General features: G+C 44.9%; 1 protein-coding gene across 1 annotated transcript in view; it reads left to right on the top strand.

The window, feature by feature from the left end:
• Positions 1–208: 208 nt before the first annotated feature.
• Positions 209–26728, top strand: part of manba (mannosidase, beta A, lysosomal) — a 76926-nt gene continuing 50406 nt past the window's right edge. Inside the window, exons 1-5 of the mRNA XM_080196248.1 lie at positions 209–429; positions 6834–6928; positions 9016–9121; positions 13411–13581; positions 25772–25895. Of these exons, the coding sequence (XP_080052374.1) occupies positions 226–429; positions 6834–6928; positions 9016–9121; positions 13411–13581; positions 25772–25895 (700 nt within the window). The 5' untranslated portion in view covers positions 209–225. The remainder of the gene's footprint in view (positions 430–6833; positions 6929–9015; positions 9122–13410; positions 13582–25771; positions 25896–26728) is intronic.

Here is a 26728-nt window from a genome sequence, read left to right as displayed (position 1 = left end):
GGGTGACTCGGGATGGACAATAAATGCTGGTCAGCCAGCAACACCCATGTCCCAGGAATGAATAAGAAATATTCCCACTGGGATTTGTTTTATTCCCGTTGGGATGTTTCATTCCCACTGGGATTCGCTCCTGGTGTCCGCTGTTCCGCCGGGCGGGTTGTGCGCAGGCGCGGAGGCCGGGCCCGGCCAGCCGGGGTCAGGGGTCGCGGTCCGGGAGCTGAGGCGATGGCGGCGGTTTCCTCCCGGTCCCCGGGCCGCCTCTCCCTGCTCCTGCTGGCGGTGTGTGTGCGGGCCGCGCCGCCGCTGCCGGAAATCCTCAGTTTGCGGGGAAATGGCTGGAAAATCCGCAATGGCAATGGCAGCGTCCAGGCGGCGGCGACGGTACCGGGGAGTGTCCACAGCGCCCTGCTGAACGGCGGCATCATTCAGGTGGGGGAGGGGGAGGGGGAGAGGGGAGAGGGTGAGGGTGAGGGAGGGGGGGAGGGGGGAGAGGGTGAGGGTGGGGGGGTCGGGGGAGGGGGAGTGGGGTCGGGGGAGGGGGAGTGGGGTCGGGGGGGGAGGGTGGGGGAGTGGGGTTGGGGGGGTGGGGTCGGGGGGGAGGGTGGGGGAGGGGGAGTGGGGTCGGGGGGGAGGGTGGGGGAGGGGGAGTGGGGTCGGGGGGGAGGGAGGGTGAGGGGGAGTGGGGTCGGGGGGGAGGGTGGGGGAGGGGGAGTGGGGTCGGGGGGGAGGGAGGGTGAGGGGGAGTGGGGTCGGGGGGGAGGGTGGGGGAGGGGGAGTGGGGTCGGGGGGGAGGGTGGGGGAGGGGGAGTGGGGTCGGGGGGGAGGGAGGGTGAGGGGGAGTGGGGTCGGGGGGGAGGGAGGGTGAGGGGGAGTGGGGTCGGAGGGAGGGTGAGGGTGGGGAGGGGGAGTGGGGTCGGGGGGAGGGAGGGTGAGGGTGGGGAGGGGGAGTGGGGTCAGGGGTGAGGGAGGGTGAGGGTGGGGAGGGGGAGTGGGGTTGGGGTCGGGGGTGAGGGTGGGGTCGGGGGGAGGGGAGTGGGGTAGGGGGCGGGGGAGGGGGAGTGGGGGCGGTGAGGGAGGCGTGAGGGAAGGTGGCAGGGGGGCGAGGGAGGCGTGAGGGAAGGTGGCAGGGGGGCGAGGGAGGCGTGAGGGAAGGTGGCGGGGGGGCGGGGGAGGCGTGAGGGTGGCGGGGGAGGCGTGAGGGTGGCGGGGGGGCGAGGGAGGAGTGAGGGTGGTGGGGGCGAGGGAGGCGTGAGGGTGGCGGGGGGCGAGGGAGGCGTGAGGGTGGCGGGGGGCGAGGGAGGCGTGAGGGTGGCGAGGGAGGGTGAGGGTGGCGGGGGGCGAAGGAGGACGGGGGGCGGGGGGCGAAGGAGGACGGGGGGGCGAGGGTGGCAGGGGAGGGAGGGTGAGGATGAGGGGGAGGGGGTTGGAGAGGGGGCGAGGCTTGAGGGGTGGAGAGGGGGTGAGGCTGAGGGGGGTGAGGTGGGGAGAGGAGGGTGAGGTGAGGTGTGGAGAGGGTAGTGGGGGGGGTTGAGGCTGGGGTCTGGGGATGGGTCTGCCCTGCGGTCAGCACCGAGCCACACTGGGATAGTCAGTAGTGACCAGCATTGGGGGGGGGGGTGGGGATGAACACCAGCAGTGCTTGATGCCGATGATGGAATAACAATTTGGAAAGGAGCAAACGTTCCAACCTGGTGCACATCTCCCAATGTGTAAATATTATCTGGAACTGATTTCACAAATTGCAATCTGCAGCAGCATCTTTTGGGAGGATAGACCCTCCCAAAGGACCCTGTGTAGACCCTCCCAATCATGGTGAAAATAGACAGCATGTAAAAGACCCAGAAAATGTAAAGAAGATACAGACTGCAATTCAGTTTCTTGAAATTAGGACAAAAAGAACAGATTCCAGGCTTATCAAAAAGTCAGAGCATTATGAGTGCAACAGACGCAAGTTGAGACATGTCTGGAGTCCAGACAGCAGTGAACACAGAGCAACATCAACAAGTAACAATTATTCCAAGGCTGACTGGAAACATAGAAATGGCACGACTTTTCCCAGAATCATTTCCAATTTCTTCTAACCTACACACCTTGGGACACTAAGGGGCAATTTAGCATGGCAATCCATCTAACCTGCATATTTTGGACTGTGGGAGGCGACAGGAGCACTTGGAGGAACAGACACGGGGAGAACGTGCAACTCCATGCAGATACCCAAGGCAGAATCGAATCCGGGTTACTGGCACTGTGAGGAAGCAGTGCTAACCACTGTATTACCCATTATTGTTTCAGTAGGGTTAAGGTTACCCCTGGACATTCTCTCTTTCATCGGGAAGAAAGATACAAAAGTCTGTCACATACCAATTGACTCAAGAACAGCTTCTTCCCTGCTGCTGTCAGAGTTTTGAATGGACTTACCTTGCATTAAGTTGTTTTTTCTCTACATCCTAGCTGTGACTGTAACACTACGTTGTGCACTCTCTTGTTTCCTTCTCTATGAACGGTGTCTGTATAGTGTGCAAGAAACAATACTTTTCACTGTATGCTAATACATATGACAAATCAGATCAGATGAAATCTGTCTAAACTTCCCATTGCCTTGGTAAAGCTGATAGCATAATCAAGGACCCCACACATTCTGAACATACTGACCTCCACCTTCTTCCATTTGGAATTCCATCCACTTCTGAAATTTTCCAGAGAACAATGTCTTGCACTCTAGGAGGCATGGAAGGAATAATATTCCATCAGGATGACTTGTAGGTGGCTCGATGAGAAAAGGCCATGATTGTAGAGTTAGAGCAGTCCTGAAAATCTTACAGGATGTAGTCCTCACATTGAATGAAAAATGTGAATTTGCCAAGCCAAGGGTCACATTTCTAGGCCACATAGAAGCCACTGGAATCACAGTTGATCCACTAAAAGTAAAAGGAATCTGATAATGCAGGTAATGCAGGAACGTTATTAAGTTTTAAAGATTCCTCAAGATGATTAATTAAGTGGGCAAGTTCCTATCAAATTTGGCAGTGGCCATTGAGCCTTTGAGGCAGCATTAAGACAATGGTGCTGGAATATGGACTAGCAAAATGTTTTTGAAAAGATTACATAAATTTTAATCCCTCAAATTTTGACATGTGATGACCCAGAATTACCAACCATAGTGGCAACAAATGCCTTGTCAGCCTGGGGGCAGTTTGTTCCAAGTGCAGTAACATAGACCAGTTTATCATGTTTCAAGGACATTCTCAGGAACAATAAAGATATGCAACAATTAGGGGAAAAAAGCATTGCCAGCAACGAGTGCGTGCAAAAAGTTCTCAGACTGAGTGATGGGGTTGCAGTTCAGAATTGAAACTGACAGTAAGCCACTAGTCACTTGACTGAACATGACGGAAATTGTGCAGATACTGTCTAAAATCTACCTATTCAAATTAATGAGATATTTCCCTTGAATGTACTCTGTTTTGTCGAACAACCGCACTGTTGTGAATACCATCTGAAGGAACCAAGCAAGAGGAGGTGGAAGCATATACACCCTTAATTACTCAACATTATCAGCTATTGTGAAGAAGTCGCAGGAAATAAAATAAGCACAGCAGCGGGTGACAAATATCTCCAGATAAGACAACATGGTGAAATTATGTCCAGTACTTTGTCAATATTTCAAACAGTGTGAGCATCTCACAGTTAATGATTTACTAGTTTCTAAAGAGAGAATAGTCATACCAAGAGCACCTTGGCTTGATCTCATGACTCTCACCAACCTTTACAGATGCACCATGGAAAGCATTCTTTCTGGTTGTATCACAGCTTGGTAAGGGCTCCTGCTCTGCCCAAGATCGCAAGAAACTACAGAAGGTCGTGCATATAGCCCAATCCATCACTCAAACCAGCCTCCCTTCGATTGAGTCTGTCTACACTTCTCACTGCCTCGGCAAAGCAGCCAGCATAATTAAGGACCCGACACATCCCGGACATTCTCTTTTCCACCACCTTCCGTCTGGAAAAATAAACAAAAGTCTGAGGCCACGTACCAGCCGACTCAAGAACAGTTTCTTCCCTGCTGCTGTCAGACTTTTGAATGGACCTACCTCGCATTAAGTTGATCTTTCTCTACACCCTCGCTATGACTGTAACACTACATTCTGCACCCTCTCCTTTCCGTCTCTCCTATGTACTCTATGAAGATGATGCTTTGTATAGCATGCAAGAAAGAATACTCTTCACTATACTAATACATGTGACAAGAAATCAAATCAAATATTCCAAGATTTCACCAAGATCACTTAGTGAAATGTTGCCTGAGAGCCCAGCAATCAGTCTGGTGGCCAGGCATTACTCATTCTACAGAAGAAATTATTTCTAATTGTCTTACATTCACAGCAAGCATTCAAGAGCAATAGAACCACCACCACCTTTGACTTCTCCATCACTGCTGGGGAGTGCCTGGGGATGAATTTATTTGATTTTAAGGGAAAAGCAAACTAGTCTTCAGCAGCTTACTTTAGGAGAATAGACAGGCCCCAATCAACCCCTGTCTAGACCCCACACAATCAGCACTGGCACAGTGACCAGAATGGCAGGGGGGGCCCAGCAGTGGCATTGTGATGGTCAGCACTGACACAGTGACTGGCATGGGGAGGGAAAGAGTTCAGTACTGGCCCAGTGATCCGCATACGTCTTGGTGGAGTTAGCTTTGCCATTCAGCACTGGATGGTGGTCAGCACTAACAGTGACTGGCATATAGGAGAGTCAGCACTAGTGCAGTGTTTCTGTTCTGTAAATTATATGCAAGTAGTTTTAATTGTTGTTATTAAAAAATGGATTCAAAGAAATCAAAGTTGCATTTTAGTAAAAGAACCATCAGGGACATGAACAAAGAAAATTACAGCACAAGAATAGGCCCTTCGGCCCTCCAAGCCGACCATGCTGCCCAACTTAACTAAAATCCCCTGTGCTTCCGGGGACCATATCCCTCTATTCTCATTTCATTCGTGTACTTGTCAAGACGCCCCTTAAAAGTCACTACCGTATCCGCTTCCACTACCTTCCCTGGCAATGAGTTCCAGGCACCCACTACTCTCTGTAAAAAATCTGCCTTGTACATCTCTTTTAAACCTTGCCCCTCGCACCTTAAATCTGTGCTCCCTAGTAATTGACTGTTCCACACTGGGAAAGAGCTTTTGACTATCAACTCTATCTATGCCTCTCATAATCTTGTAGACTTCTATCAGGTCTCCCCTCAACCTCTGTCGCTCCAGTGAGAACAAACAACCTCTCCTCATAACTAATACCCTCCATTTCAAGCAATATCCTGGTAAACCTTTTCTGTACCCTCTCCAAAGCCTCCACATCCTTCTGGTAGTGTGGCAACCAGAATTGAACACTATATTCCAAGCCTGGCCTCACTTAGGTTCTATAAAGCGTCAATGTGACTTGCCAATTTTTAAACTCAGTATCCCAGCCAATGAAGGCATGCATGCCGTATGCCTTCTTGATTACCTTCTCCACCTGCACTGCCACTTTCAGTGACCTGAGTACCTGTACACCCAGATCCCTTTGCCTATCAATACTCCTAAGGGTTCTGCCATTTACTGTATATTTCCTATCTATTAGACCTTCCAAAATGCCTTACCTCACATTTGTCCAGATTAAATTCCATCTACCATCTCTCGCCCAAGTCTTCAACTGATCTATATCCTCTGATGGTCCTTAGCACTATCCGCAAATCCACCAACCTTTGTGTCATTACTAATAATCCAGTTACATTTTCCTCCATCATTTATATGTATTACAAACAGCAGAGGCCTCAGCAGTAATCCCTGAGGAACACCACTTGTCACAGCCTCCATTCAGAAATGCACCCTGCCACTGCTACCCTCTGCCTTCTTTGACCGAGCCAGTTTTGTATTCACCTTGTCAGCTCACCTCTGATCCCATGCGACTTCACCATCTGCACCAGTCTGCCATGAGGGACCTTGTCAAAGGCCTTACTGAAGTTCATGTAGACAACATCCACTGCCCTATTCTCATCAATCATATTTGTCTCTTCCTCGAAAAACTCAATCAAGTTTGTGAGACACGACCTCCCCTTCACAAAACCATGTTGCCTCTCACTAATATGTCCACTTATTTCCAAGTGAGAATAAATCCTGTCTCGAAGAATCCTCTCCAATAATTTCCCTACCACTGATGTAAGGTTCACCAGCCTGTAATTACCTGGATTATTCTCGCTACCCTTAAACAAAGGAACAACATTGGCGATTCTCCAATCCTCTTGGACCTCTCCTGTAGCCAGTGGGGACATAAAGATTTCTCTCAAGGCCCCAGTAATTTCTTCTCTTAGTATTCTGGGGTGTATCCCATCAGGCCCTGGAGACTTGTCTACCTTAATGTTTTTCAAAAACTCCAATTCCTCATCCTTTTTGATCTCATCATGACTCAAACTATCTACACATCCTTTCCCAGACTCATCATTCACCAAGTCCTTCTCTTTGGTGAATACTGACACAAAATACTCATTTAATACCTCACCCATTTCCTCTGGCTCCACACATAGATTCCTTCCCTTGTCCTTGAGCGGGCAACCCTCTCCCTGGCTATCCTCTTGCTCTTTATATCTATGTAAAAAGCCTTGGGATTTTTCTTAATCCTGCTGGCCAAGGCTTTTTCATGATCGCTTTTAGCTTTTCTTATTCCTTGCTTAAGTTTCTTTCTACTTTCCTTGTATTCCACAATGCTTTGTATGTTCCCAGCCTCCTAGCTTTGACAAATGTTAGTGTTAGTAAAATATCTTGTGTAAATTAATTTAACTCTGTTTTTTTTACTTATAGGATCCTTACTATAGGTTTAATGATGATGCCTATAGATGGATTGCATTGGATAATTGGACATATAGTCGGACATTCTCACTACCGTCTGATTTCAGGTTGGTGCAAATGCTGTGATTCCTACAGAGTTGTTGGCAGTGTGGACTATGGGATTGAAAACTAAGTGGTTTCTGCATTGAGAAATACCCTTTGGGAAAAGGGATAAACTACCTTGCTGGCACTTGTAGCTCCAATGGCATGCCAGCTTCTATAAAACATATGGCACGCTTGCCTTCATTAGCTGGGGTATTGAGTACAAGAGTTGGGAAATCATGTTGCAGCTATATAAAACCTTGGTTAGGCTGCATTTGGAGCATTTCGTGCAGCTCTGGTCACCTCACCATCAGAAGGATGTGAAAACTTTGAACAGTGCAAAGAAGGTTCACCTGGATGTTGCCTGGCCTCGATGGCGTTGGCTATGAGGAGAGATTAAATAAACTAGGATTGTTTTCACTGAAAACGGAGAGGCTGAGAGGAGACCTCTTAGAGGTCTACAAAATTGAGAGGCAGAGACAGGATGGATAGTCAGAAGCTTTTTCCTCGGGTGGAAATGTCAATTACAAGGGAGCAAAGGTTCCAGGTGAGAGAAGTTTAAGGGCGGTGATCAGAGGAAGTTTTTCATGTAGAGAGTGATGGGCGTCTGGAATGTGCTGCTGGAGGATGTGGTAGAAGCAGGCACATTAGCAACATTTAAGAGGCGTCCGGATGGGTACAAGAATAGGGAGGGAATAAAGGGATATGGACCGAGTAAGGATAGGTTTTTTCTTCGGTTTAGTTAGGGCATCATGATTGGCACAGGCTTGGCAGGCTGAAGGGCCTGTACCTGTGCTAGACTTTTGTCCTTCTCTTTGATGAACTTCCTGATTTGTTAGTTTACAGTTAGATTCTTGTTCATAACTGACATCCATAGTGTGTTGCATCTTGAAATTTTATATAGTATGTTACACTCAGGATATCAGGCTTTGCAAAAGTGTCTATAGATTAATGCAGAGTGGTTTCTGTGCTGCCCTCCAACCTCTTCATTCTCCTCACCCTTCACTGCCGTTGTTTTGCCATGTTGTGGATGTGCCGGCTGGACTGGGGTAAACACAGTAAAAAGTCTGACAACACCAGGTTTTAGTCCGACCGATTTACTTGATAGTAAACTCACAAGCTTTCGAGGGGATTCCCTCTTCGTCAGGCAGAACTCTCCATTCACCTGACGAAGATGGAATCCCCTCGAAAACTTGTGAGTTTACTATCAAATAAATCGGTTGGACTAAAACCTGGTGTTGTCAGACTTTTTACGTTGTTTTGCCAGACAGTTTGTTTGACATCCAATTTTGGATTAATTCCAATTTATTTCAGTTAGACATTGGAAAAAGCAAAACCATTGTCTTTGATCCCAACAGAAGTTCTGTTCCCCAGCGAGGAGTTCATTCTGACCTGCACACTGTCTCAGGCTAACACCAGAGTCTTAGTCTACCCAGAGCTAAGTTTTTTTTATTCCTTCACTGGACATGGATGTTGCAGGATAGGTCAGCATTTTTATTGCCCATCCCTAATTGCCCTTGAAGATAGGGGTGAACCACCTTCTTGAACTGCTGAAGTCCATGTGGTGTAGATATACTCACAGTGCACTTAGGGAGGGAGTTTCAGAATTTTGACCCAGCGACAGTGAGGGAATGGCGATGTACTTCCAAGTCAAGATGGGGAGGTGCTGGTGTTCCATGTATTTGCTGTCTTGTCCTCTAGTTGGTAGATGTCATGGGTTTGTAAGGTGCTGTTAAAGGAGCCTTGGTGAGTTACTTGAGCGCATCTTTCAAGATACTCATACTGGTATTAACGTGGATTGGAAACTCTAGGTTTTAGAATCATTGACATGAATGCATGTAAGGAAGACACTTGATATTTGTAGATTTGCAGTTAGCTGACTGATTCTCTAACTGATGTGATTGCTCCTAATCTCACTTCCCTGCCCTTTCCCCATGCAATGTTCACATCCAGCATGAAATACAGGTTTGTGGTTGGCCTTTGATTTGTCAAACTAACTTCAAAAATTGTGGAATTGCCTCAAGTTCAAGAAAAACCACAGTGGCCTTACTTTCATTCTGGAACAAACAAGAATTTTTTTTAAACATTTGGATTAATTTATTTCTTACAACAGTAAGTGGAAGAGAGTAAATCTGGTTTGTGATGGACTCGACACTGTTGCAACAATCCTCATCAACAATATCACAGTTGGGACATCAAACAACATGTTTAGACAATATGTGAGTTAAAATTTATCAATCTCATTTAAAACACGAGAAATCCAGAGATTGCTTATTTAGAGTCGTAGAATTTTACAGAACAGAATTCTCTGACCCTAAATATTCTTCGCAGTATTTTAAAAGTAATGCTTTTTCTTGCATATGCTTAGGTTTCTGACACACAATATATGGTCACATTAGTTGAAGAATAGTTTGAAAAGCATGTCAGGCTGGCAGTACATTTTGTAGTTGTGTCTCATTGACCTTTTGAAGCATGTTGACCTGGTGTATACATGTCTGGCAATTTGAGGGTAGCATTAATTCGAGGAGTGTTCCCCAGCATCAAAAACAAAATCTCTTGCCGTTTTGTGCATAATGTTGGCAGATTAACATTGAAAACTCCATATCTTTATTCTGTTCTCACACCATAGGCAGTTCCCACTCAGGGAATACCAATAAGGTGATTCTTACTGCAAGAGAACAACTGCCATTCACTCATCCTGAATTTTAATTCTGTCTTACTCCATCCAGTGGAAAATAATTCAATTTTGTTCAACGTTTCTTTTGATGTGCCTCTAGATATTAAGCAGGAAATGAGAAAGGTTTGTAGATATGTGTTCCTCAGGAACATTGGCACAGCAGGTTAGCGCCGCTGCCTCACAGCGCCAGGGACCAGGGTTTAACTCTTGGTTTGGGTCACTGTCTGTGTGGAGCCTGCACATTCTCCCTGTGTCTGCATGAGTTTCTTCTGGGTGCTCCGGTTTCCTCCCAGAGTCCAAAAGATATGCTGGTGAGGTGCTTTGGCCATGCTAAATTCTCCCTCAGTGTACCTGAACAGGTGCCGGAGTGTGGCGACGAAGGGATTTTCACAGTAACTTCATTGCATTGTTAATGTAAGCTTTACTTGTGACTGATAAATAAACTTTAACTTAACTTTAAAGGACAAAGAGAGGCAATACAAAATGAAGGATACATTTTGAAAGTGGGTGGAGGAGCAGAGAGTGAGAAAGAGTGACACCTGGGTTATAAGTACTCAAATTGTTGAAGGCAGATTGAGAACAGACAAATTTGGAGAAGGAGTAGACCATTTGGTCCCTTAATCCTGCTCCACTATTCAGTTAGATCATGGTTGACCTGTGTGTGGCAGCAACTCCACATTCTGCCAACTCCCATCATCTTTGACTCCCTCGTTAGTATGACTCTATATACCTCTGCCTTCAAAATATTCAATGACTCTACCTTATAGTTCTAATAACTGAGTATTCTATCCTTGATGATTGCAATTGTTTTAAATTTCATCTACAGTTTCACCTGTTGATTCACGTTTATTTCTGGGGTGTTATTAGTATCTGCTATGAAGGCAGACAGAATATGTATTCAGTTAATTTGCCATCTCCTTATTTTCCATTATTAATCTATAGCGAATCAACATTCACTTTACCTTTTTCCTTTCAAATACCTGTAGAGACTGTTATCTGTTTTTATATTTCGAGTCAGCTTTCTCATACTTGAATTTCTTCCTTTTTTAAGCTTTTAGTTTTTTTGCTGTTCTTTATCTATTGTCAGGGGACGAAGACGTCATTCTATATTTTTATAAAATGCGTATATATGATAAATATATCAGCATAACTAACTGAGAAAATCATGAAAACTGGACAAAGGTTTTAAAATGACAAACCATAACTAGCTATGACTTATGCAAAAGGAATTTCTGGTTTTCAGAACAGTAGCAACCCTGTCATCTCTGAAGAAACGCAAATGACCCTGTGACTGCAGAGATCAAATCCCAAAGAATTGTACAAAGCCCCTTTACATTTCCACAGCCAAGAGGGACAGTCAGTCTGATAGGTACAAAAGGAACCTGAAATTTTTGTTGAGATTATTAGTTGAAATATTAACCCTCTCAAAAATCCAGAGACGGAATATACATTCTTTATCCAAACCAGGAGTCATGAGTGATGTTACATTCTCCTCAGCTCAGCACCAAGGTGAGTGCTAGAACCTGGAATATTGCCTTGTAGAGCTGAAAAAGGGCAGACTGTAATTGTCTATGTAGCAGGCAGGCAGCCACAGAAAAAGGACTCTTTTAAATACCTGGCTCCACACCTACTGGAACTTCTAAACTTCAGTACTAGCCTGACAGGAGTGGTGACAAATGTAACCCCATAGAGAGAAAAGAGAGGAAGGAAACAAGAAGTTACAGAACGGTTAACCTAACAGGAATAGGGAAAATGTTCGAGTCTGTTATAAAGGATGATGATAATAACAGCACACTTAGAAAATATCAACAGGATTAAACAGGCTCAACGTGGATTTATGAAGGGGGAGTCATGTTTTTTGAGGATGTAACCAGCAGGATAGGATGTGTTATATATGGATTTTCACGAAAATTTTTAATAAGGTCCCACATAAGAGGTTAGTATACAAAATTAAAGAGCTTGGGATAGGAGGTAACGTACAGGCATAGGTTGAGAATTGCTTAACAGACAAGAAACAGAATAAGAATAAATGGGTGTTTTTCAGAGAGGAAGGCAGTGACTAGTGGGATTACAGATCAGTGTTTGGGCCCTAGCTCTTCACAATATACATCAACGATTTGAGTGAGTGGATCAAATATAATATTTTCACATTTGCTGACGATACAAAACTGGGTGGAATTGTGAATGGTGAGGAGGAAGTAAAGAGGCTTCAAGGTGATTTAAGAAAGTGATTTGGGTGAGTGGACAAATACACGGCAGATGCAGCACAATGTGGATAAATGTGAAGCTGTCCCACTTCAGGTGGAGAAACAGAATGGTAGAGTATCATTCAAATGGTGATAGATTGGGTGTTCCTGGGCATCAGGCATGGAAAGCAAGCATGTTGATGTAGCAAGCACTTAGGAAGGCAAATGATATGTTGGCCTTCATTGCAAACAAAAAAATTGAGTACAGGAAAAGGATGTCTTACTGCAGCTGTACAGGGTCTTGATGAGACCACATCTGAACTATTGTGTGCAGTTTTGGTCTCCTTTTCTACGAAAGGATATTTTTGCCACAGAGGGAGTGCAGTAAATATTCACCAGACAGGTTCGGACACTTTTCCCGCCGCTGCTGTCTGACAGACCGTTTCCCCCGCGCGCTCCCTGGCCCCTTTTCCCCCGCGCGCTCCCTGGCCCCTTTTCCCCCGCTCGCTCCCTGGCCCCTTTTCCCCCGCGCGCTCCCTGGCCCCTTTTCCCCCGCGCGCTCCCTGGCCCCTTTTCCCCCGCGCGCTCCCTGGCCCCTTTTCCCCCGCGCGCTCCCTGGCCCCTTTTCCCCCGCGCGCTCCCTGGCCCCTTTTCCCCCGCGCGCTCCCTGGCCCCTTTTCCCCCGCGCGCTCCCTGGCCCCTTTTCCCCCGCGCGCTCCCTGGCCCCTTTTCCCCCGCGCGCTCCCTGGCCCCTTTTCCCCCGCGCGCTCCCTGGCCCCTTTTCCCCTGCGCGCTCCCTGGCCCCTTTTCCCCCGCGCGCTCCCTGGCCCCTTTTCCCCCGCGCGCTCCCTGGCCCCTTTTCCCCTGTTCCAAGTTCAATTCTTGGCCTTGACTGTGTGGAGTTTGCACGTTCTACCCATGTAGAATCTACTGTGCAGAAGGAGGCCACTTGGACCATCAAGTCTGTACCGACCACAATCTCACCCAGGCCCTATCCCCATAACCCCACATATTTACCCTGCTAATCTGACAATAGGGTCAATTTAGCAAGACCAATCAAAGTCCGCACATCTTTGGACTGTGGAAAGAAACCAGAGCACCTGGAAAAAACCCATGCGGACATGAACAAAATGTACACACTCCACACAGACAGTGACCTGAGGTCGGAATTGAACCCAGTCTCTGGCATAGTGAGGCAGCAGTTCTAACCACTGTGCTATCCGAGTGGGTGTGTAGGTTTCCTCCAGGTGCTCTGGTTTCCTCGCACAGTCCAAATGGCGTGCTGATTTGGTGCATTGGTCGTGTACCCAAACAGGCGCCAGAGTGTGGCGACTAGGGGATTTTCACAGTGATTTCATTGCAGTGTTAATGTAAGCCAGCTTGTGACACCAATAAATAAACTTTAAACCTGATGCAACATAATCTCTACTTAGGATTTTCCTCTTCAAGAACCTGGTAACAAGTAAAAGCTTTGTTATAATTTTGTTAAAATGGTACATTTTCAGTGCTTAAAATAATTTTGTCTGTATTGCTGACAAAAATATCTTCCTGCTTTAAAATTAAAATTGTAAAGATCAGTCTGTTTATGAATGCCAGCTGAACATTTCCACAAGCCTTTGATTTTCTTTTTTTAAAATCATTTTAGACTTTTGATTCCACCAACGTGATCAGAGAAAGAAACTTCATTGAGGTTCGCTTTTTATCTGCAGTCTCGTATGCAGCACAGCAGAGTGCTCAACATAGCAAATACCCAGTGCCTCCTGAATGCCCTCCATCTCAGCAGAATGGAGAGTGTCATGTCAACTTCATCAGAAAGGTACGACAAAATAAAAATACTAGTTTAGAGCATTTTGTTGTAATAGTGAAGGTAAAACTGTTAGCATTCATCTTTGTTACCCCTCTGAATTTGACAAACATTTCTAGAATCTGTACATGCACCGTTAAATGCAGAAATCAGAAGTTACTGTCAGTGATTTTCACTCTGTGGTAGGGTGTGCCGTTGCGTTCCACCCCAAGTTGCAATAAAGTACAATTCACTGAGCTGATGTAATGTAGCCCTTTTTACTATCAGTATCACTGTAAAATCCTTGCAAAAGTTGCATCTTGTTGGATGTATGGGTTTATAAGGACATACCAAGCTCATAATATTGATAAAATACCTCTTGGCTCTGAGAAACTCATTTCATGTTTGAGGAATGTCAAATTTCTCCTTTATAGCAAATTCTGGGCTTTAAATTTTTTTGAAGTTCAAGATTTTTCAGCTTCTACTCTAATCTGATATTGATGTCTCAAGCATTTATTTCACTATCTGTAAATTTAAATTTAAAATTAAAAATATTCAGTGCATTTTACTTCCTGGTTTGCAACATATGAAAATATGTCAGTGCAATTGGCTGCTTAGCCTGTTTGACAACAGCGCTGTTGCTGGACACCTGGAAATCCCCTTGATCTGGAACTAAAAATAAAGTCACTGTAGTCCCAGGTGACCATAGGCTGCTCTGCCCTTTGAGGGGCAGAGCTGATTGGTGATGATTTAACCTGAGGATCACCATACCTCATTTTAAACTAATGTCAGGAAAAGGGAAATTCCCAGAAATCGCTAACTTTCTGCAATATCAGCCTTCACTCACTGCGAAACCATAGAAAACCATAGAAATAAAAACCATAGAAAATTTACAGGTCAGAAACAGGCCTTTTGCCCCTTCTTGTCTGCGCCGAACCATTTTTTGCCTAGTCCCACTGCCCTGCACTTGGACCATATCCCTCCACACCCCTCTCATCCATGAACCCATCCAAGTTTTTCTTAAATGTTGAAAGCAACCCTGCATTTACCACTTTATCCGGCAGCTCATTCCACACTCCCACCACTCTCTGCGTGAAGAAGCGCCCCCCCCGCCCCCCCTAATATTTCCTTTAAACTTTTCTCCTTTCACTCTTAACCCATGCCCTCTTTTTTTCTCCCCTAGCCTCAGTGGAAAAAGCCTGCTAGCATTCACTCTACCTATACCCATCAAAATCTTATACACCTCCATCAAATCTCCCCTCATTCTTCTACGCTCCAGGGGATAAAGGCCTAACCTGTTCAATCTCTCTCTGTAACTCAGCTTCTCAAGTCCTGGCGACATCCTTGTGAACCTTCTCTCCACTCTTTCAACTTTATTTACATCCTTCATGTAACTAGGTGACCAGAAATCGGGCCCATTGTCTTTCAAGTCCTTAGCAGTTATATGACAAAAATGTCTTTCAATTCCATTTTTGTATTGTGTGGCATTATTTGTTCTTTTCTTCAGTCCCTGTCACAGTTGATTTATATAGGTTACAAACTAAGAGTATGTAATTCCTTGCTGGTTTATAATGTTATGAATAAACAAGATTTAAGAATATAATGTGCAGTTAGAGAGGAGAACAAAGAGTTGTTTCCCTGGGTTTCACAGCTGGAGAATGAAGTATAGTTTGGATATGCACCTGTTTGTACATGTGTACGTGTTGTCCTAAATTGGCTTCTGGTCCAGCAGCACCTCGATTTAAACATTCCCCCCCAATCCATGTTTTCAAATTCCCCCATGCCCTCATTTCTCCCTATCTCTGTTACTTGCAGCAACCCTCAGAGATCAACACTGCTCTAATTCTGTTCTCCTGAACATCCTTCATTTTAATTGCTATACTGATGGTGACCGTGCCTTCAGCTGCCTGGACTCCAAGCTCTGGAATTTCCTCTCCAAACCTCCCCAAATTTCTCTTTCTTTCCCCTCCTCAGAGTTGCTCTTTATAATCTACATTGAGCACAGAAAAAGGCCACTTGGCCCAATGAGTCCATGCTAGGCCTCTGCAAGAGCAATTTAACTAGCCCTATTCTCTTTCCCAATATTCCTTTCTCTGCTGATATTACCTTTGGCCACCTGTCCCAATATCTCATTGTGTGGTATTAAGTTTTGTTTGATGATGACCTTTTGAAGCACCTTGGGACATTTTATTTAGCTCGAGTCAGTGGCCAAGGAAACCTAGTGCATTTAATCATTGTTACTGTTTTAGAAAGAAAAAAAGTGTTTAGCAAAAGTTGAAGAAATACAGAGAAATTCTGCCTGTGGCATGAAATGGAAGGATTATAAATTTAATCAAAGGTGACAGACAAGTTGAGGTTGCAGCCAATAGTACGGCATCTCTCATTCACAGAGGCGATGGTGGCATAGTGATAATGTTATTGGAATGGTAAGGCAGAGGCCCAGGCTAATGCTGTGATAACACAGGTTCAAATCCCACCACGGTAGCAGATGGAATTTACATTCAATTAATTAATACTTAAGTTATCTGGAATTGAATGCTTGTCACAGTGAGAGTGTCCATGAAGCTATCACTGATTCTTATAAAAAATCCATCTGCTTCACTGATGTCCTTTAGGGAAGGAAGCCTGCTGTCCTTCACTTGGCTGACCTTGCATGTGACTCCAGAACCACAGCAATGTAGTTGATTCTTAATCTGCCCTCTGAAATTGGCCAAGTGAGACACTCAGTTCCATGGCAATTAGGGATGGCCCTCGCAGTGATATAGAAGGAAAAAAAGATCCTGGACTTAATCAATACGGGCATAGAGCACAAACGCAAGGAAGTTACGTTAAACCTGTACAAAACACTGGTTCAGCCTCAACTGGAGTATAGTGTCCAGTTCAGGGCACCACATTTTAAGGAGAATGTAAAGGTTCACGGGAATGGTTCCCAGGATGAGGAACTTCAGTAATGGATAGAGCTTGAAAAAGTTGAATAAAAGCAAATTACTGCGGATGCTGGAATCTTAAACCAAAAGAGAAAACGCTGGAAAATCTCAGCAGGTCTGGCAGTATCTGTAAGGAGAGAAAAGAGCTGATGTTTTGAATTCGGATGACCTTTTGTCAAAGCTAATTTAAATTTACAAAGGGTCATCTGGACTCGAAACATCAGCTCTTTTCTCTCCTTATAGATGCTGCCTGATCCACTCTTCTGTTTTAGTTGGAAGATTTGGAACTGTTTCCTTGGAGCAGAGATATGATCAAGGTGTTCAAAACCACAAAGTGTCTGGACAGAGTAGATGGGGAGAAACTTCCCAGTCGTGAAAGGATCATGAGGGAAATTGATGAAAAAAAGCAATGACAAAATGAAAAAATCTTTCACACAGTAAGTTGTTAGGATCTGTAACACCTGAAAGTGTGGTGGAAGTAGGTTCAACTGAAACATTCGAGAAGGAATTGGACTGTTATCTGAAATGGAAGGCTGTGCAGGGCTACGGGGAGACGGTAGGAGGAATACGAGGTGAAATAATGCTTCAGAGAGTCAGCACGGACATAACAGACCCTTTTGTGCTGTAATCACCCTGTGATTATATTTCTGTAATTCTGTTTATTACATGGACCTGTACTTTCTGGAGTTTAGAAGAATAAGAGGTGATGTCTATAAAATTCTTAAAGGGCTTGACAGGATAAATGCAGGAAGGATGTCAGAATAAGCTGCAAGTTGTTTCGGACTGGGATGAAAGGAATTTACTTAAAAGATAGTGAAAATTTGGAATTTTCTACCTCAAAGTGCTTTGGAGTCTCATTCATTTGGATGTATTCAAGACAGAGTTTGGACCTGGCAGATGGAGTATAATGTTAGCAAATGTGAGGTTATCCACTTTGGCAGAAATAATAGTCAGAGGGATTATTATTTAAAAGGCGAGAAGCTGCAACATGCTATGGTGCAGAGGGACCTGGGGGTCCTTGTGCACGAGTTGCAAAAACCCAGTCTGCAGATGCAGCAGGTGATCAAGAAGGCGAATGGAATGTTGGCCTTTATAGCGAGGGGGATTGAATATAAAAGTAGGGAGGTCTTGCTGCAACTGTACAGGGCACTGGTGAGGCTGCAGCTGGAGTACTGTGTGCAGTTTTGGTCGCCGCACTTGTGGAAGGTTATATTGACCTTGGAGGGAATGCAGAGGACGTTCACTAGGCTGATACCGGAGATGAGGGGGTTGGCCTGTGAAGAGAGACTAAATAGACTGGGTCTGTACTCGGAGTTTAGAAGGCTGAGGGGGGATCTTATAGAGACATATAAAATAATGAAGGGTATGGATGGGGTAGAGGTAGAGAGATTCTTCCCGCTTAGAAAGGACAGCAGGACTAGAGGACACAGCCTCAAGATAAGGGGGGCGGGGGGTGCAGTTTAGAATGGAGTTGAGGAGGAACTTCTTCACTCAAAGGGTGGTGAATCTGTGGAATTCTCTGCCTGTTGAAGTGGTGGAGGCTACCTTGCTCAATATATTTAAGTCACGGGTAGATAGGTTTCTGATAGACAAGGGAATTAAGGGTTACGGGGAGAAAGCGGGAAAGTGGAACTGATTCACTTCAGATCAGCCATGATGTTATTGAATGGTGGGGCAGGCTCGAAGGGCTAGATGGCCTACTCCTGCTCCTATTTCTTATGTTCTTATGATAGATTTCGATATATTAAAGACGTCAAGGGATAATGGGGGTAAAGTAGAACAATGGCATTGAGTTAGAAATCTCCCATGATCTAATTAAGTGGCAGAGCAGACTTGAGGGGCTGAGTGGCTTCCTCATGTCCTATGTAGATATATTACTGGATAAGTGCAAGTTGTTGTTTAGGCTGATTGTATCAAGTTTCACGATAATCATTTTGAGTGTTAAGGGCATAATTTCATTTTGTAGACGAGTGGCTGTTTGTGTGCCAGTTTGATCACATATAATTGGTTAAGCAAAAATGCTTGCCACATCTATAATTTCTTGGTAGAGTTTTGTGGTCTCAGATGCATTTCTTGGAAGTGTAGCACTTTTTAAGTATCACTTCTTTTGTTGTGTTGATGGTGTTGCAATTATCATTTAAACAGAATTTGGGAAAATCCATTATTTACTGGAAGAATAAAGCCACTAGATTCCATGATTAAACCAAATTGCTTTTACTGTATAGGAATCAGTGAAAACAAGCACAGCTACATACACAGCCTTAGGTTATTACTTACACTTTATATCAAAATGCATGATAAAACACAACCATAAACACTTCAGACTAAATTCCTCAATTCCATCTTCTCTTTTGCACTATGTCTTCTTCTCAGGAAGACATTGCCTACTTATCAAGTTCTTGAAGACTATCCAGTTTCTTGGAACTAATTCTAAACTTTGCCACAGCTGTCTGGTGAGGTTTGAGATCTCTCAGCTCATGCCTGAACTTCACTGCAGTTTCTGAATTTGGCAGAAAATTGAAAGTCCCCTGGTTTCTGACATCTTCACTCAAACCCCTGCAGACATGAGGAGAATCTGCAGACTCCACACAGGCAGTGGAGGTAACCTATTGGTGTGTGTACTGAGGGCTGCTGGGCCAAGAGAAGTGATGCAATTGGTGAGACTGGAGCCCAGGGAGGTTGGACTTAAGTCAGGCCCAGGGAGAATGAGATTGACTTAAGGCCTGGGAGTTTGTTTCTGACCCTGGAAGGTTGGGTGGATTTGGGCTTGAGGAAGTTGAGTCAGGCCTGGGGAGGGCAAAGAACAAAGAAAATTACAGCACTTTGCAAATTCTGATGTCTAAATTCCTCAGCCTTTTGAACTCAGGGCTTACACTCCCAAAACCCCTTGTTTTCAAAGGTGTGATTAGCTTCTGTGATCTGGGAATGGCTTGACTAATTTAAATCCCTTCTGAAGACAACTGTAGACAACTTGTCTCCACCAAAAAATCCCAGACCTGAATTATCAGGATGGCAAATACTCAAAGATCAAAGAACAGTGCAGCACAGGAACAGGCCCTTCAGCCCTCCAAGCCAGTGCCAACCATGATGCTTCAGCCCGGAGAGTTGGTGGGAAAGTGTCTCCACCAATCCCGACAGGCCTGCTGCCATTTCACACTCTAATGAGCATTGACTGGCAGCAGGCGGGACTTCCATTGCACTTGAGAGTAAGTCCTGCCTTGGAGAGCTGTTGGATAATCAGATTTGCTGATAACTCTCCAGCGCATACAGGCACTGTTTTAGTTTTTTCTCCTATTTTGCTGGCTCTGGCCTTTAAGCAGGCTTGTCCAATCAGCTGCTCCTCCAATCATGAGCCATTTCTATCCCACTTTTCATAGAATCATAGAAACCGTACAGTGCAGAAAGAGGCCCTTTGGCCCATCGAGTCTGCACCAAACACAATCCCACTCAGGCCCTATCTCCATATCCCTACATATTATAGCCACTAATCCCTCTAACCTACACATCCCTGCACACTAAGGGGCAATATCTTAGCATGGCCAATCAATCTAACCCGCACATCTTTGGACTATGGGAGGAAACCAGAGTACCTGGAGGAAACCCATGCAGACACGAGGAGAATGTGCAGACTCCACACAGACAGTGACCTGAGCTGGGAATCGAACCCAGGACCCTGGAGCCGTGAAGCAGCAGTGCTAACCACTGTGCTACCGTGCCACCCCCAGACAAGTGAGCCTATCAGCAGCCAATGAGGACGAGATATAGTCTCTGATTGGAGGAACAGCTAACATCGGCATTGGTGTGTGTACTGAGGGCTGCTGGGCCAAGAGAAGTGAAGCAATTGGTGAGACTGGAGCCCAGGGAGGTTGGATTTGAGTCAGGCCCAGGGAGAGTGAGATTGACTTGAGGCCTGGGAGTTTGTTTCTGACCCTGGAAGGTTGGGTGGATTTGGGCTTGAGGAGGTTGAGTCAGGCCTGGGGAGGGCAAAGAGCAAAGAAAATTGCAGCACAGGAACAGGCCCTTCAACCCTCCAAGCCTGCATCGATCGTGCTGCCTAACTTAACTGAAACCCCCTACGCTTCTGGGGACCATATCCCTCTATTCCCATCTCATTCATGTACTTGTCAAGACGCACATTAAAAGTCACTACTGTATCCGCTTCCACTACTTCCCCTGGCAGAGAGTTCCAGGCACCCACCGCTCTCCGCGTAAAAAAAATCTGCCTCATACATGTCTTTTAAAACTTGCCCCTCGCACCTTAAACCTATGTCCCTTAGTAATTGAGAGACTAAGTGGGACAAGAGAGATGGAATGTGCGTGTGCCATTCAATAAGATCGTGGCTAGTCTGATTGTGACCTCAACTCCACGTCCCACCTATCCCCAATAACATTTGAATCCTTTATTAGTCTGTGTGCCTTGGTCTTAATAATAGTCAGTGACCCTCCCTCCACTGCTCTCTGGGGAAGAGAGTTCCAAAAAAAATAGAATGGCAGATGAAAGAAAATTGGTTGGTTTGCCACCTTATATTTATTGTTCATTCTGACTAATCAGTTTCTGTGTGTTTTTACTGGTAGCTCCCATGTCCTTTTTGATTTATTAATTGTCTACATCCTCAGGTTTTCTTCACAGTTCCATTATTTTGAAATTATTGTCACAAATATCTAATTAAATTTGTGTGTTTTGGAGGTATAACTTTTGGTTTCAGGAATTAAAGGGTTAAATGTAAGTTAGGTGGAAAAACCTGGATTTGAGAAATAACCTTAAGGTAATTACTGTTCAGAGGACTCTCCGTGTTTACACAAACACCAGCGGTGGAAGAATGGAAAGATTAAACAATGGGCCAGAATTCTGGGCTTCTCCCCCTGGCAGGTTCTGAGGTGAAGGGAGCGCAAAAACAGCAAGGATGAGATTCCCTGTGGTCCGAATGCGATTGTCCAGTGGAGTGGACAGGGCCTTGGGCAGGAGACCCATACGTGCTCCTATTGCAGCCCTCAAGTTCCTAAGACACTCAACGCTCTGAAAGAGAAATTCTGCTCATCTTCATCTAAATAGGAGCCTCCCCTGCTCCCCCACCCCATCCCACTTACAAATGTAGTGAAAATAAGAGCAAAATACTGCGGATGCTGGAATCTGAAACAAAACCAGAAAACGCTGGAAAATCTCAGCAGCATCTGTGGGAGAGAATAGAGCCAATGTTCCGAGTCTGGGTGACCCTTTGTCAGCGGTTTAGTGAATGTAGTGAACTTTCTTTGAACCGTTTTTAATGTATTTATGTCCTTCCCATAAGGAGACCAAAACTGTATGCAATACTCCAGCTGTGGTCTCATCAGCACCTGTACAAATGTAGCAAAACATTCCTACTTTCATATTCTGTTCTATTTGCAATAAATGACAACATTTCATTTGACTCCACTTGCTGTACCTGCATATTAACTTTTGTGATTCATTACCCATTAAATGGTAAGAATTGTAGAATCCCTGCCTTGCAAAAAGAGGCCATTCAGCCCATCGAATCTGCACCGACCACAATCTCACCCAGGCCCTATTCCCATAACTCCACATATTTACCCTGCTAATCTCCCTGACGCTAGGATCAATTAAGCATGGCCAATCAGTCTAACCTGCATATCTTTGGAGTGTGGGAGGAAACCCAGGCAGACATGGGGAGAAGGTGCAAACTCCACACAGTCACCCGAGGCCAGAATTGAATCCGGGTCCCTGGCAGTGTGAGTGCTAACCCACTGTACTGCCCCCCAAAAATGTGAAACTCGCTACCACAGAGAGTTGTTAAGTTGGATGTGAACAAAGAGCAGGGATGCCATTCAGCCTCTTGACCCTGCTTTGCCATATAATGCGATCATGTCTGATCTGATCATCTCAAATCTGCATCCCAGGAGCCTTTGCTCACTCTGAAAACCTGTTCTTCTTGTTGAGTTCACCTGTGAAGGCAAACTCTGATTCTTCCACCGCAGAAGCCATCGCAGCTGCGAATGCATTTCAAGTTTCGAGCCCTTCCAAAAGAAGGAATTTAAGCAATGGGACTGCAGCAATATCGCGTTGCAGCAAGACTGACTTCAAATCTCATCTTTAAGATCTAAAATATCTTTATCTGCGTTTAACCTTTGTTACTGTATTTTAGTTGTAACTTTATCACTTTTTCCTAAGTAACTTTCACTAGTAGTTTTTGTGAAAAACTAGCCTTTATTTTGAGACTAAAGTTTGTTTTCTGAGTTATTTTTACTCATAAATTGAAAGGGGGTGTTATACAAATTTATAAATTCCTAGCTCACTGACTACTTTAAAGAAGCGCTTTTTACTTGGTCATGACATTCTATTTAAAGTTAGTTTATAAATAATGCACCTAAGTTTTTTCAGTTGGAGGCCTTCTACCAAAATATAGAACACAACCAAACGTGATGAACCGTTGAAGCATACTTCGCAATATTAAATAGCATAAAGTACAATCTGGTGAGGGGATTGAGTAGATTACACTCAGTGTCACAGACTTTACTTTGTTTTATAATGTTCCAATGAAGTGTTGTTAAGTGTGCTATATTAAATACAAGTTATATATTCCCTGGAGTTTAGAAGAATAAAAGGTGACCCCAATCATAAGGCAACACGGTGGCACAGTAGTTAGTATTGCTGCCTCAGAGCCAGGAACCGGGGTTTGATTCCCGGGTTGGATCCATGGAGTTTGCATGTTGTCCCCATTGGTTTCCTCCGGGTGCTTTGGTTTCCTCCTAGAACCCAAAGGTGTGGATGTTAGGTGGATTGGCCATGGAAAATTGTCTCTTAATGTCAGGGAGATTGGCAGGGGAAATATGTGGGGTAACATAAGAACATAAGAAATAGGAGCAGGAGTAGGCCATCTGGCCCTTCGAGCCTGCCCCGCCATTCAATAAGATCATGGCTGATCTGTCGTGGCTCAGTTCCACCTTCCCGCCCTCTCCCCATAACCCTTAATCCCCTCTCTTATCAAAAACCTATCAACCCGCGTCTTAAAAATATTTAGCGAGGCAGCCTCCACCACTTCAACGGGCAGAGAATTCCAGAGATTCACCACCCTTTGAGTGAAGAAGTTCCTCCTCAACTCCGTTCTAAACCGCCTCCCCTTTATCTTGAGGCTGTGCCCCCTAGTCCTACTGTCTTTTTTGAGCGGGAAGAGTCTCTCCACCTCTGTCCACGGGGATAGGGCCTGGGTGGGATTGTTGTTGGTGCAGGCTCGATGGGCCAAATGGCCTCCTTCTACACCTTTGGGTTTCTGTGACCTCATTGAGACATTAAGGAGCTTGCCAGAGGAGGTGCTGGAGAATCAGAACACGGTGTCACACTGTCAAGGTGTTGGTCAATTAGGACTGGGATGAGGAGAAATTTCTTTACTCAGAGCTGCAAACCTTTCGTATTCTCTACATTGGAGAGCTGTGGGTGCTCAGACACTGAGGACAGGATTTTCCATGCCACCCGCTTTGTGTTTTGTGGTGGTGGGGGGAAGCACGCCATTGGCCAGTGGCGGGATCTTCTAGTCCCCTAATTGTCAGTGGGGTTTCTTGTTGAATAAATACTTTGCCGCCGTGAAACCCATGTCAGGGGTGCGCTGTCACCAGGGCCAGACCACCCCGCTGGTATGCACAGGAAGGTCGGTCTAAGTATATTTAAGACTGAGGTAGATAGGTTTTTGGAGACTAAAGGAACCAAAGGGACAATGCAAGAAGCTGTGGCTGAGATGGAAGACCAGCCGTATCACTGAATGATGCAGCAGCTCTGAGGGACCATACGGCCTAATCATGCTTCTGCTATGTGATCTTTTCTCATTTTTGTATATAAGTCAGCTAGTTCCTGTGGGTGCTACATATTGTGCGGAAACTGAGATTTCCACCTCATTCCGGTTCCAAACAATTTTTGCCAAAGATGTGTGATGAGTGAAGAGGGTAGTGCTGATGATTTTAGACTTACTTTTAGAGGCACAACTAGAAGTGCTTGTCGGGGTCTTGGGAATTCTTTTGCAGTTCTGCGTAGAAGCTCTAAGCTGCTTGGAAATTTCCAGCAGTATTCCTGTGTGGAAAGCAATCTGATCCCTAATCTGTGGCCATAGGGCAACTGTGGATTGATTTTCATTCCCTGTCCCTGTTTAATGTTGCTTATTGTTGCTGTTGGGGCTAATACAGGATCACAGCTTCCACATGTATGTACAATAATATGCATTTATGTAGCATTTTATTAAGTCCCTCAGAAACACCCTAAGGAAGTTCATATGCAACTCCTTGATTTGATGTGCAGTCACACTGGTTGTATTGGTGTAACCCAACCACTTAGACAGCTCAGGTTATCTGACTAGTTAGTTGAATTTTTGGAGATGGAGGAAAGAGTATTGGCCAATGTACAGAGATGTGGAGCAGGGGTCTCTTGCCCACTGCAGTGAATGGAGATGCGGCTGAGTGGGGCGTGAATGGCTGGAGAATTCTGGCCATTGTCTTAACATTTTATCTGAAAGCAAATACATCTGACAAAGCGGCATTCCCTTGTGTGGTGCTCCGTCGGTGCAGCACTGAAATGTTGACCTAGATTTTGTACTGAACTCCTGCACTCAGTTTTGATCTCTCAATAACTGAGGCAGCTTGGCACCATGGGTAGATCTTGTGTTGTCTGCTAGTTTGCTGACCCCACTGTCCTCAGGCAGATTCCACCACAAGTCCTGGTTTGTCTTTGTCACATTGTCCCAGCCTAACAGTGACCGGGTAGCTGCAGTTAATTTACAATCTCCTCCTGAAGGGTGAGCCTGTTACTTGTGTGGGATTTTGAGGAGGGGGTGGGGGGTGAATTGTTCTGTGTTCCAAATACACCAAATTAGTCTCTTAAACTCAGCGCCCAGATTGCCTGGTTCCTCCAGTTCCCAGCAGAGAATTAAGATTATGTTCTACAGATTCAGTGTTGCTCTACAGACTAGCCCCAGATATGATTGCAGTGACACCATTATAGCGACAGAGACTAACTTTAGCAAAAAAAAATCCCTCACAATAGATGGAAATAAATATTTGCTTCTACAAGTTCCACCATTCAGTAATTAAGAGAGTCAAACAATAACTGTGATCAAAAAAAGCACTTGCACGCCCAGCTTTTCACCACATTCTACCAATTAAAACACAACTTTTCAAGTTCAGATAGCCTGTTTCTTTGCTGTAGACTCGAATAATTTATATGCATTGAACAAATATGGATATTGAGACCACAGTCAATAAGTGCAATAGGTTGAATGCCCCTGATTTATTTAACATCCTTGTTCCTTAAATTTTAGGAGCAGTGCTCTTTCAGCTGGGACTGGGGGCCATCGTTTCCTACGCAGGGTATCTGGAAAGATATAAGAATTGAGATGTACAACGTCTGCCACCTGACACGTCTCACAGCAACTACTATTTATGGTATGAGCATTGGTAATTTTTGTCATGACAACAAAGTTCTTTGGAACAGGAACAACCTTTCAGCCCTCCAAGCCTGTGCCGATCATGATGCCCTAACTAAACTAAAAAAAAGCCTGCCCTTGTTCGGACTGTATCCCTGTATTCCCTCCCTATTCGTGTATCTGTCCAGATGCCTCTTAAATGTTGCTAATGTGCCTGCTTCCACCACCACCTTTTGGCAGCTCATTCCAGGCACCCACCCCTCTCTGCGTGAAAAACCTTCCCCTTACATCTCCCTTAAACCTTTCCCATCTCACCTTGGACCAGTGCCCCCTTGTAATTGTCATTTCCATCCTGGGAAAAAGCCTCTGACTATCCATCCTGTCTAAGCTTCTCATAATTTTGTAGACCTCTATCAGGTCTCCCTTCAGCCTCCATCTTCACAGTGAAAACAATACTAGTTTATTCAAACTCTCCTCATAGCCAACACCCTTGAGACCAGGAACCATCCTGGTGAACCTTCTTTGTACTCTCTGCAAAGCTTCCATGTCCTTCTGGTTGTGTGATGACCAGAACTGCACACAATACTCCCGAGTGCGGCCTAACCAAGGTTTTATGACGTCTGAAGATATTTTATTTTACTTATGTTTAGGATCATTGAAAGCATCATTATATTTTATTGATAATTTGTAAGTTTGATGACAATGTCTCATGGATAAAACTTGCCTTTTCGTGATTTTTAAAAAATTGTTCTTTATAAATATTTTGGATGCAGAATTCTGCAATTTAGTTCATAGAACCTGCTTGTTATGTGCTTAATGAATCATCAAATTAAATGAGTCTTTAACTCATTA

This window comes from Carcharhinus amblyrhynchos, chromosome 1 (genome assembly GCF_965287045.1).
Source record: "Carcharhinus amblyrhynchos chromosome 1, sCarAmb.v2.hapA, whole genome shotgun sequence".
In the NCBI taxonomy this organism is placed as follows: Eukaryota; Metazoa; Chordata; class Chondrichthyes; order Carcharhiniformes; family Carcharhinidae; genus Carcharhinus; species Carcharhinus amblyrhynchos.
This window is presented reverse-complemented; position numbering and strand designations above follow the sequence as displayed.